The sequence below is a fragment of the Galleria mellonella genome, unplaced genomic scaffold (genome assembly GCF_026898425.1).
Source record: "Galleria mellonella isolate WM207_F2 unplaced genomic scaffold, CSIRO_AGI_GalMel_v1 utg352, whole genome shotgun sequence".
Taxonomy (NCBI): domain Eukaryota; kingdom Metazoa; phylum Arthropoda; class Insecta; order Lepidoptera; family Pyralidae; genus Galleria; species Galleria mellonella.
The window spans coordinates 1,334,857-1,348,049 of record NW_026442084.1 but is presented as its reverse complement, the minus strand read 5'-3'; the positions used below and the strand labels follow the sequence as shown (position 1 = coordinate 1,348,049).

The 13,193-nt window shown below is 37.5% G+C and overlaps 1 protein-coding gene across 1 annotated transcript in view; it reads left to right on the top strand.

Moving 5' to 3' along the window:
• The window catches only part of LOC113519469 (uncharacterized), a 38,968-nt gene that overhangs the window by 9,268 nt on the left and 16,507 nt on the right, over positions 1-13,193 (top strand). Inside the window, 8 exon segments of the mRNA XM_031909571.2 lie at positions 1,270-1,395; positions 2,941-3,129; positions 4,882-4,980; positions 5,671-5,850; positions 6,577-6,824; positions 7,566-7,729; positions 8,219-11,100; positions 11,103-13,191. Coding sequence (XP_031765431.2) covers positions 1,270-1,395; positions 2,941-3,129; positions 4,882-4,980; positions 5,671-5,850; positions 6,577-6,824; positions 7,566-7,729; positions 8,219-11,100; positions 11,103-13,191 — 5,977 coding nt within the window.

The window sequence follows — 13,193 nt, the reverse complement described above, 5'->3', positions numbered from 1 at the left end:
GAGGTGCCAGTGAGAGATGATAGGTAAGGATGAAAAGGCAGGTCAATTAACCTAGCAGTTAGCGTGACGAATTCAATGATAAATTAGTCACGATAGTTTCCAGGCGGAACTGCGTGTAGGTCGACCTGATAGGGGTATATTAATAACAATGAGGACTTACCTTTCCATTACTAACAATCCTTGAAAACAATTCCAAGCAATGCATAAACTATAAAATAAAAAGATACCATTAAAAAAAAAATTTAAATATTAAATTCCAAACTTGCGTAAATATTGCTTGGTGGTCTTGGCATAGAATGGGCCATATATTCCTTTCCTTTGGGTTTCATAAGAGGCTTTTTTTAAATACAACCTAGAATGGCAAACAAGCTGACGGCCCATCTGATGGAAAGTGGTAACCGTCGCCTATAGAAATGAACAGTACCATGGACATAACAGAGTATACTGTTTCGCCCATGATACCCCCCATGCGTTGCCATTCCTGAGAACTCAGATGTTATTCCTCTGTACCCAGTAAATTCACACCATATCCCACCCTTCAAACCGAAACACTGCTATGTAAACACAACTACTTCACGGTTGAAACATGAATGGGACAGAGGTGTCTAAGCAATCGATTTTTGTACAAAGTCTCCCTCTGGTCATAAGAGGCTACTAAGGGATTTTTATGTTCGAGGGTTAATTAGTAGTCTCCCTTTTAAAATATAGCCAAAGCTTAATTGCAGAGGCAACCGTTCCCACCTCCCCCCAATAGGGGGAAGCCTATATTTATTAGTGTACGTGTAATGGCTGACAGGTTGATGATGATGAATAAGATCTTGCAGGTATTATATCTTAGATATTTATATATTTAGTGATCTTTATAATGTCAACTCCAAATCTTGTTGTCATATCTGACAATTATTTAGTAATCTACATCGAGTCTTTTTTATAATTATTGTCAAAATTGCTTTGATGTTTGACTTGGTATTGTAAATTTTGAATTCGTAATCAATTTTGTGAATTAGAAATCAATGCAGAATTGCAATAAAAAATGTGTTATATTAGGATAATACTTAGGCTTGGCTTCACTTTTTATTTAATAGAGTTTGTGCCCAAACACCATGCATTTTTAAAACTCCTTTTACCATTTGTCCAGGAGAGTTGATATTTTTATTAATTCTACTAGACAGTTGTTGAGAATATAGATAGATTGTAAATGCTTTTCATTATTATTTTAAATAGATTAGATATATCGTTAGGTATACTATACAGTTGTATTTGTTAAAGGCGAAGAAAACACCACTCCGCAAGGGATACCAGTTGGTTGAGCGACTTCGCTGCCGATTGGAGACGTCGCCCCGCGAGAAGAAATTGTGGAAGAATAGTAAAGATACTGCTACCCTCATTGCGCAGGTTAATAAAGAAAATATTCTTGTTAAAATTATAATTTAAGATTAAGATTTTCAAAAAAAAGGTGTCTTCATTTGAGGCCTAACCAGTTTTTTTTTGAACTAATCTAATTTTGATCAAATTTCTATGGGACCAATCTATAAGTATTTTATTTATAAGGTAACAAATAAAAAAATATATAACCAAATTGCGAACTTCCTTCTATTTGAAGACAACCGGAAAAAAAATACATACATACATACATATCTGTCACGCCTGTCTCTCATTAGGGTAGGCAGAAACAATGGAACACCAAATGCTTCGATTCAAACAAACCTCTCGCTTCTTTCGAAACAAAAATTTGATACTGTAATTTTGGATTTTGTCAGTTGGTATATTTCATGTATGTTTGTATTAGTGTAGATTATAAAACCACGTAACAACCTTACAAAGCCAACCTTTTGTTGTAGGTAGTAAATATTCTTGTGTATCAGTACACAGATTGACCTATGTGTTAAGTTAGTATATAATCTTACCCCCTTATTCATAAAAACTAAAATATTTCTGTTTAGTCACTTTCATTTAAATTTGGAACATAGTGTATAAAAAAGAGAAAAACAGTTCAATAATTAAAATAGTTTTATTAGATATTTGTCGTTTTTATGAATAAAGGGGTTAGATTATATAGAAAGAGCATCAAGTGTAAAAAACAGGACATCTTTTTGTCAGCCAAACATCAGTCATTGACTGACTTAATGTTTTTTTTTTTTAATCAAAACAAACTCGTTTTTTCCAGTGTTGCAAGCAATTAGGTTAAACATTTCTCAAATCAGGGTGATTTTCAAATTTGAATTGAGAGAATAGAGTATACAAATTAATATACTTTTTTTTTGTGGGTAGCTGTGAAGCACTAACTAGTAAAAATTGTTGCTCTGGATTATTTATTTAAACTCAAAATAATACTTAATATTACTATATTTTATTTAGACAAAAAATTCAGTAAATCAAGTTCAGAGTCGGAGCATTTTTTTTTTTAGAAATTCTTCCTAACGTTATAATAGCATATTATAAATAAAGACTCGAATAATGTACTCAAATGTATGTGTAGTGGCGAAGTCTGAAATTTTCATATTATTATAATAATTTTGAATTTCGAACTTTGAATTCTGATCACTGATTTAAAGGAATGTTAATTGTTCTTTTTTTAAAAAAAAATTGTTTAAGGCGCCGAGGCAAGTTTCATTATCATAGACAATGATATTTGGTCAAACATTATTTTAGATGTTTTCATCAGTATTGTTAGATTGACTGTGTTGTTTGCTCTATTTCAAAGTTAAAGTGCCAATTGCTAGTCGACATCAAAATATTGCTGTAATCACTTTTCGAATTCATAGTGTTTATTGTTAGAATTGATTTTGACTTTAAAGTATGTATTGTTATAAAATTATAGATTACTTGTGGCTTTATATCAATAGTGATGATTCACTTTTCGAATTGGAAGGAAGCGTCGTATGGTGTAGTAGTTGGTGGGTGTTGTATCGAAGGAATGATGGTATGTTCGTGCGGCAGGTGATAATAGCCCGATGCATGGTGGTGCCGCGGTGCGCGGGCGTGGTGCGCGCTGCGCTGCAGGGCTGCGCGCGCGCGCTGGCGCGGCTGGTGGCGCGCGCGCGCCTGCCCGCCGCCGCCGCCGCGCTCGCCGCGCCCGCCGCCTCCGCCGCGCACCTGCACGCGCTCGCCGCCGCCGTGCACGCGCAGGTACCCCGCCCACACTATATACACACTCACTAGTGTGCATCAGCGCGTGTCCACACACACGGCTGGTGGCGCGCGCGCGCCTGCCCGCCGCCGCCGCCGCGCTCGCCGCGCCCGCCGCCTCCGCCGCGCACCTGCACGCGCTCGCCGCCGCCGTGCACGCGCAGGTACCCCGCCCACACTATATACACACTCACTAGTGTGCATCAGCGCGTGTCCACACACACGGCTGGTGGCGCGCGCGCGCCTGCCCGCCGCCGCCGCCGCGCTCGCCGCGCCCGCCGCCTCCGCCGCGCACCTGCACGCGCTCGCCGCCGCCGTGCACGCGCAGGTACCCCGCCCACACTATATACACACTCACTAGTGTGCATCAGCGCGTGTCCACACACACGGCTGGTGGCGCGCGCGCGCCTGCGCCGCCGCCGCCGCGCTCGCCGCGCCCGCCGCCTCCGCCGCGCACCTGCACGCGCTCGCCGCCGCCGTGCACGCGCAGGTACCCCGCCCACACTATATACACACTCACTAGTGTGCATCAGCGCGTGTCCACACACACGGCTGGTGGCGCGCGCGCGCCTGCCCGCCGCCGCCGCCGCGCTCGCCGCGCCCGCCGCCTCCGCCGCGCACCTGCACGCGCTCGCCGCCGCCGTGCACGCGCAGGTACCCCGCCCACACTATATACACACTCACTAGTGTGCATCAGCGCGTGTCCACACACACGGCTGGTGGCGCGCGCGCGCCTGCCCGCCGCCGCGCGCGCTCGCCGCGCCCGCCGCCTCCGACGCGCACCTGCACGCGCTCGCCGCCGCCGTGCACGCGCAGGTACCCCGCCCACACTATATACACACTCACTAGTGTGCATCAGCGCGTGTCCACACACACGGCTGGTGGCGCGCGCGCGCCTGCCCGCCGCCGCCGCCGCGCTCGCCGCGCCCGCCGCCTCCGCCGCGCACCTGCACGCGCTCGCCGCCGCCGTGCACGCGCAGGTACCCCGCCCACACTATATACACACTCACTAGTGTGCATCAGCGCGTGTCCACACACACGGCTGGTGGCGCGCGCGCGCCTGCCCGCCGCCGCCGCCGCGCGCGCGCCGCGCGCACGCGCTCGCCGCCGCCGTGCACGCGCAGGTACCCCGCCCACACTATATACACACTCACTAGTGTGCATCAGCGCGTGTCCACACACACGGCTGGTGGCCAATATTACATATGAAAATATAATATTTATAACGTAATTTAGATTGATTAATTGATATATCTTTTTAACATATTCAAAATAAATAATGATTTTATGTAGGTGGGCGAAGGAATTACTGACAAAATGTCAGTTCAAATTAAGTTCTAAATTAACATAACCTTACACATGTGTAGTGTGGAGTATCTGTTGGCCTGATATGCCGCAGTGATGAAGAGCCACAAAGAAAAAAATCGTATGATCATGTACACATGACCTTGCTCACATACCATATAGGATCGAGCACAGACAAAGCAAAGGAAAAGTCTAATGTTTTTACACTCGTTTTGTACAGAGTCTACTATTCATACGTAAAGATTGGAAGGACTATAACTTTGTAAACAAAAAGTGTTATATGCAGTTTTAGATTACAAGTATGCATACCTATTAGTCCATAACTTTGTACTTACAGTGTGTTCCCGTTGCCTCACATTGTTTATGTAGTATGCACATTTACATTTTTTTTTTTAACTTCTTTAATGTGACAAAATATTAAAATATATATTTTTATAATTGTTATAGAGTACGGAGGAGATGAAGCCATTTGTATGCGAACTCTATGTGAGAGCAATTACAGCCGGCATGAATGAACTGGAGAAGCTCAAATTGAAGACTGAAAAGGTATGCAATTTTTATAATAAGAACTGTAATAATGGTAGTTGTACAGGATAAAAATGTGAAATTGTTACTGGTACGTAAAACTAAAAATATTTTTAAAATATTGTTATTTCTTTCAAAAAAGAATCTACACATGCTATAAAATATCTTACGATATATTATATATTTCGAGATTTACAAAATCTACAATAAAAAAAAAAAATTAGTCTTTTTATATATTGTAAGCTCAAAATTTTTTGTGGTTTTTCGATCCATATTTTATTGTTAAAAATGTTTAGTTTCGCTAGTAGTATATCCCTTTCAAGCAATGCTGTTTATTCCACTTTTTATGATAAAAGATGCCATGCGGCGGTATGGAAAGGGTCACCTATTTTTTACCTGTGAGTGTCGTAAGAGGCTATAGGCAACTTAATGGTCGAATGATAGGCAGCTGTGTCCCTGAAACATCATAAAAACCTAACTGCTGTTACTAATTTGCTTGCTCAATCTTGACAACTGTTGACATAACTGGAGGAGGCTTGTGTTCATCAGTGGCTAGTTAACGGCCGATATAATTTTGATGATAAATGGAAGATTCATGCCTAACAGTGCATTTGATTCATTAACCTAATAATCTGATATCAAATCTCGGTCCTAAAATTCAATTAATCATTCAAGAATATGATTTTTTTTCGTGCGTGAACACAATTGCAGGAGTCGGAGGCGCGGGCGACGGAGCGCACGCTGTCGTCGTGGCTGTCGCAGCTGGGCGCGCTGCTGGCGGCCAGCGCGCGCATCCGCTGCGAGTGCGCGCTCACCGCCTTCTCCGTGCACCCCTCGCCCGCCATGTACGCCGCCCTCGAGGCCGCGCCCGTGCTGCCGCCGCTCGCCCTCGTCAGTACACTACGCATACTAATATATGCCGCCTCCACACATACACACTCACCTACACACGCACACACGCACACACGCATACACGCATGTACACTCACACGCAAACATACAATTTACATCCTAATTGACACACCTTTAATTATATTTTTAAGCTGTAGCCTTGAGTTGTACTATGATATTATCACATAGACTGATATGGTATAACAATAAGTCTTATAGACTTTAAAAAGAATCAATTCGTCATAGTCGTAGAATACTGACCGATATATATATATATATATTTAATATTTGTCAGATCCGTCAGTATTCTACGACTATGACGAATTTATTAAAAATTTAAAACTTGCTTTATATAAGAGTAAGCCTGATATATTTTTTTCATTTAATTTATCCATAAAAATTTGTATTTGATGGCAAGTACAAAATAAAATTTAAAAGCAAATTAATCAATTTAGAGTCATCTTTTAATAATAATATACATTTAAATTGAAGCCACTTAAGGATTGTCAATGGAGTACAAATATTTTTCCAAGAAAACTGCAATTTTCCTTAAAGATATATAAGTCAATCATTTATATAAGATATTAAGTCATCCATTATATTTAAAATTGGACTTACTGTTATGAAGTAAGATTATTTTAATAGTAGGATGAGAAGGAGAAGTATTCTTTTTATCTTCATTGTGTTTCATTAAGTTAATAGTAAGCATAGTAATTACATTTTTAGGATGATGATTCAAAAGAAGAGGTCAAGTCAGAGTTCGGGAGCTGGGCGAATGATAGCCGAACACAGACCAACTTTGTGAAGACTTCGGAAACGTTGAATCTGAAACAAACGCAGCAGCGAGCAAACGTGCTGTCGACTGCGATATTCTCAGAGGGAGAGGCGCTGGGGCTTAGTGCTGAACTCTGTCAGGATCTCACTGTCTGTCTTTCGGGGCCCAGGGTTAAAACATTCTCGTGGGACATGGATAGGTAAGGTCAACCAGATATATATTCATGGTAAACTTTTATTGAATAATAATACATTTTTTAAATATTCAATGCCCAAACCATACATTCCTGGTAAACTCTTGAACAACAGTTAATAAAAATTATTAATATTAATATCAAGTCAACTTACTCATGGTTAAATTTCAGTTCAATTACAGTTAATCAACTTTGTTGACATTTTAATACAATAACTACTGGTTTACTACGTGTAATTAGATCGAGAAAGCTCGATTAGTTTCGGGATCAGTTCGTGATCCTTAACATGAATGTGAGGTAGTCATGAACGCGCCACAGTCGCCCATGATTAAGAATCTAATTAGACGTCAGTTAAACCGGTACCTACTACAATAAAATGTAAAGTGTTCTAACGAAACTTTCAACAATTAAATTTGATATCAATCCACATATAGTAAGTTTGTTGCAAAAAATCATTGTAAAGTGACAGTGTTTCCTGGTTACTATGCATGGATAAGATAGTTGATTAGACTTGTGACACCTAGTGCCATATTCAGCGTGTCTTCAGTTGCATGAATTACATAAGTAAATATGCAATGTGGCATTGTTGATCTTCTGTTATGGGATGACAAAAAATCCAAAATTTATTATGGAAAAATGAAATATTTTAATTTTGTTTAATGTAAAAGAAAATGCTTTACCTATAAGCCTACAATAGCTGATATATTTCATGTTTTATCGTTACAACTACATAATACCCAATTTCAGGGAACAATTGTTAGAGAACTGCCGGTCGTACATGGAGCGCACAAACGGCGGCACACGCGCTCTCACCACCGAGCTAAAGTATCTTAACTTGGATCCCAGTGCCTACGAGCATTTGCCTGAAGAGGAGGACGACGAGACCGACATATATTATGGAATTGAAAAAGGTAAATTATGTTTATCTGAGTCAGCGTTACATATAAGATTTTGTTACATACACTGATTCAATTAAAACAAAATTTGTACGAGACTCACATAAGATGCATCCTATAACTTTAAAAATGACAGAATTGGAGATATTACATAATGTGAGTGCTAAAAAAACTTTGACTTTTTCTATTTGCAATTGGTTAAAATAAGTAGCTGGCCACGCTAGTATAAAATTTAGATTTATTATGATTATATTTCCTTTAAACTTTTATCATGTTGCTCCACTGCTCTCTCAGTTAAGGTGAATATAACAATATATAAATAATATAAATAAAAAAACAATCGTGGCTGTAGGTTATGCTAAATATAAACATACCTAACAAAAAATTTGTTTCCTATCTTTAATAGTCTGATAAAAATATCATAATTTTTATGAAAAATTATAATGATTTTTATGCAACTTTATACAAGTATTAAGACTTTTTTTTTTCGATCTACTAAATTAGGTTACGAGCATCTAGTAGAGTTTCAAGAGCCTGAAGAGATGTGGCATTTTGATCCTGAACGAACAGAAAGTGCTTCTAGTTGTATGGAAACAGAATGTGTAACAATAAAACCGCGTAAGAAGAAAAAACACATTTTAACAACATCTGAAGAGGATACAGATCCCTTGAGTCTTGTGGCTGAAACTAAACAAATTGAAAAGAAGAAAGAACGACCTCACAGCAAAGAGAGAAGTAAAGAACACAGAAAAAAGAAATCTGAAAAACATCATGAAGATAATGAAGATAATGAATTTAATCGTGAAAGGCGGAAAGATAATTGTCAAAGTAAAGAGAAGAAAAAAGAAAAGAAGTCAAAAAAAGAAAAGATTCCGAAGGAACAGAAGTCAAATTCTCTTTCTTGTCTTATTGGCATGAAAGTATTCAAATCAGGTACTGAAAAGAAGGATGAAACTGAGACAAAATTGGCAATAACTGATAGTGATTATGACAGTCAAGGAAAATCTTCAATAACGTCAATCAATTCGGAAGGGAACAATATGAATGTTGTTTTTGATGGATTATTCTCAATGGACGATTACAAATCTCCTGAAAATAATCTTCTGACTGATAAACCACTTATAAAGAACAGTGAGTTAAGTATTGCAGATGGCCAAGTAGCTGTAAATACAACTTCAAAAGTGACTAGAAAACTTAGTATTGAGAGAGCTCAGTCATTAGATAGTGTGAATATTCCTACAAAATCAATAGTAAAACCCACATCTAGTACTGTAGCTGAAGAAGCTCATGTTGATGCTGTCAGGGAAGAGGTTACGAAAAGTATTAGAAAATTACTGGACTTCAGACGTCAAAATGTTGCCAATGAGGATATGTTCAATTCTGCTACTGCTTACTATCAAACTCACTATAATAAGAATGATAACATAGAACAAAGAGCAAAAGCTATTATTTCTCCAGAGTTCCCATCACAATCATTCGTTAGCCCAAAAGCTGTTACAGTTCCAGATATACCTAAAGTGTATATAAACAAAAAACAAACAGAACAACAGTTACATCAATTAAAGCGGGAAATTAACAGTGTACTTAATATGAATAATGTTATAAATACTGAAAAGCAACAATTTAGGCAAAATGAAAGATGCTCTGTAACACACCTTACACAGAATGTAACTAAGTCCACAAATAAACTAATAAAGAGTAACTGTATAGATACTGCAACAAGTTTAATGAATCACAGAGAAGTGACGAAAAATCGTACTTATGAAAACAAGGTTGTTCCTAGTAGTTTTTCAGATCAGACAAATGTATCGAACAGCAATAAACCACCCAGTAGACACAGCCAAAGTAATAGTGCTTTGAATCAACAATATTCTCCATTTGCTGAATCAGGAGGGCAGAAAACATTTGAAGAATTTCTTAAAGAATTACAACAAAGTATAAATGCCGGCACAGGCAATAAGGTAGTAGAAAAATCATCAGTAAGAAATTCAAATGTTATTGCTAAAAAAGAAATAAGACCTATGAGCAAAGTCACACCTTTAATTCCTAATATTAGTAATCAAATTGAGCGCTCTGTAAATCCATCATGTGCCAAACAAATAGGCCATCAAAAGAAGACGGACAATGCACCAAATACTTTCTCACGTCTTAGTTATATGCACAAAAATAAACATAGTGACGCTAAACTTAAACAACACGATATGAGCAATCGTCAAGAACAATTGTTAAAAGAAACCTCTATGAACTTATCCCGGAGTATCACTGAAAATAGATTTACTAATGTTAGGTACTCTCAAACTAAAAGTAGTACAGAAATTTCACGTGTAGATACTCCTGTTCAATATACAAAGCATAGTCCAAATGTGCATTGTAACCGAACTACAGGAAAACAGACATCTATAATTAATGATCATCCTGTAATATCTAATATACTACAATCAAAGCCAAAACAAGAATCTAATCTTACGGTTCCATTAAGTAGGCAAGCCACTAAAGATGATAATCGAATAAAAATTGCAACATCTCATATGGAACAATCGTCAGTTACAGTAAGCAAACCTACAAAGAGATCGTATCTCTCAGAAGAAGATCAGAAGGATTTAATATTATTATTGCAACAGCAGAATCGAAAAAATTTAGAAAGACCAATGCCTAAGATAGAAACCAGTGTATCTAAAACGGTAGATGATTTACGATCCCCTATTAATACTACAAATGATATGATTACAAAAACTAATCCCATATCTTTTGCTTCTTATAAACCTATAAATGGCAACCAGATCAACACTGTTCAGCAATATGTGGGGCACAAGGTTAAAACTGCAGCATTACCAAATAACAACATTTCTGACATACATAATAATTCTTCTATTAAAATAATAGAAAATAAGGCAATTAAGGTTAATATGTCCAAAAGTACTAATGATGAGCGGAATGTAACTAAAAAGATGCCATTAAAGGCTAAATCGGATTCTGTAAAATTTGAACATCTTGGGAAGTCGACTTCATCACCACAGGACTGGGAAAGTGTCATGAACGCTATTCGTGCACAAAAAACACCAAGTAGAGATCCGACTGCTCTTGAAATTAAATTGAAAAAAGATGCTGAAAATAGTTTACGGAATCAAAGAATAGTGAGAACTACCTCCTCTACTACACTTCAAGATGTAAAGACTCCAAATGTCTGTCACATTAAACAACCGCCAAATAAAAATTTCTCCCCTAATAAGTCTGAGCCAAGTAATTGTCCTACAGTCCAGGCCAAGCATATTACTCAAATTTCTCAGTTGGACAATCAAAAAAATCAAAAGAAAATGCAAAAATTGCTGCACATGTCAACGCACAAAGAAAACTGCCGGGTGAACAGAAAAAACAATCCAATCATGAAATTGTTCGTCAAAAAGATCCGTTTATATCTGGATTAGAAAATTCAGATTACGATCTTTTAGAAGAATTGATGGATGATGAGTTACGTCAAGAAATCGGAGAATTATCCTCTGATGATGATTCCTCCTCCTATTGTAGATCGTCAATACAAAAAAGTAATAAAGTCACAAGCATTAGGAATAATGTTAATGTCACGAAGCAGTCGATACCATGCCATCAAAAAGAAAAAAATGGAGCAGTAGATTTGAGACCCGCTCAGAATGTATGTAATAGATTACAGAATTCTACAGAGATGAATCGATCAACTACAAAAGTTCTGGGTGCAAAAAGCAATTATCACACCAAGACGATTTTAGATTCATCAACAATTGTCTCCTCACCTTTAACGAACAAAAACGCTTCTCTTCACAATCTGGGAACAGAGGTCAATACAAATTCTAGTAATGTCCCTATTTTGTCAAATAAAATAAGTCATCAATGTAATGAAGCTGTACTCAATAAGAATAGTGATAAAAGTGATTATGTTAATAAGGATGATGACATAGCCAACAATCTTGTTTCGGATTCAAGGAATATGTATATTACTGCAATACCTCAGCAGACACAGACTGCTTTACAGAATGTCTTACTCATAGGATCAAATATGTTTTATGACCCTTATTCTGCCGTACAAACTCGTTTAGGTGGTGTGGCTCCATATGTTGTACCAAACAATACACCGAATATTACTTTGTATCACACAACTCAATTTGCGGCTCCTGTTGTTAATCCAGTTATTATTGGTAATGCGATTCCCTCGGATAATTTACCACGTAATTCCTCGAGTCAAAATTATTTAACAGTGTCATCCAATTTGAATGATGGAAATATGACTAAAAATGAAATGACGAATGTGGCAAATAATATCAACTTTAACTTAAGTCATGGGTCTGGAAATCATTTGCCTGTAAGTATGACATCTAATAATTCTCCAAGTAATTTTTCGAGTCAACCTTATTTAACAATATCTACAAATTTGAATGATGGAAATATAATAGAAAATGAGGCCATGAACAAGAACAATAACATCAACTTGAAACTAAATCACAGGTCGGGAAATGATTGCCTATTACATGTAAACACGAGTCCTAAATTGGAAAATAAAGTGAATTTGGATATCAATTCGAATAGGAACTGTGAAAGAAAAGTACTTTCTGAAGTACAAGAAAAACAGAAATTTGCTGCCATAGAAAAAAATTGTAGTAAAATAAAAAGTCAGTGGATATCAGTAGATAATGACATAATAAGAGAAACTAAAGGCCAAGAAATTGATGACAATACTAGAACATCTAAGAATGAAACAATATCAGTTGATGGGGATTTAAAAAATAAGCATCTGAATGAGCAAGAGAGGACTGATGTTAAGGTAATAACAAAGAGTTTAATCTCAAATCAAGATTTCCCTTTAAATAAATTATTAAAATTTCCAAAAATTTGTGACGATGCCATTGGAACTCCAATAAACCAAAAAGCGACTGTAAGTGATTTACCAAAAAGGTCCTCTATTGATTTGAATGGCAACGAAAACAAGACTAATGCCCAAGAACCAACAAAAAGTCATAATGTATCTACTTCTAATGAAAATATAAAACTTTCAATGAATCATGAAAATATTGACCTGAAAAATAGAAATATTATTACGAAGAGAAAAGAACATTCTGAAAAGGATATCAAAAATCTTGAGAGATTAAACAAGAAACGTTTAGCGATTACAACCAGGGAATTAAATCATCGTTGTTGTTATCCACCTATTCCGCTATCTTATGTTCCCTTGATTAAAGAAAATGGAAGTAATTCTGTCACCGACAAGAATCAAGATAATCAAGAAAATGCCCTTAAGTCCGATATACAGGAAGAATGTTGTACGAATATACATAATACGTTCAACCATATCCAAAAATGTAATCCAAGTTTAGGTAGTGAAACTTATAAAGAAAATAAATCTATTCCAAATGAATGTCGTCGTATTCTGTTGCGTTCATCCAATAAAAATATAGAAACCGTCTCGACTAATTTAAACGTAACCAAAGATAGAAAAGAAAAGTTAGACTAA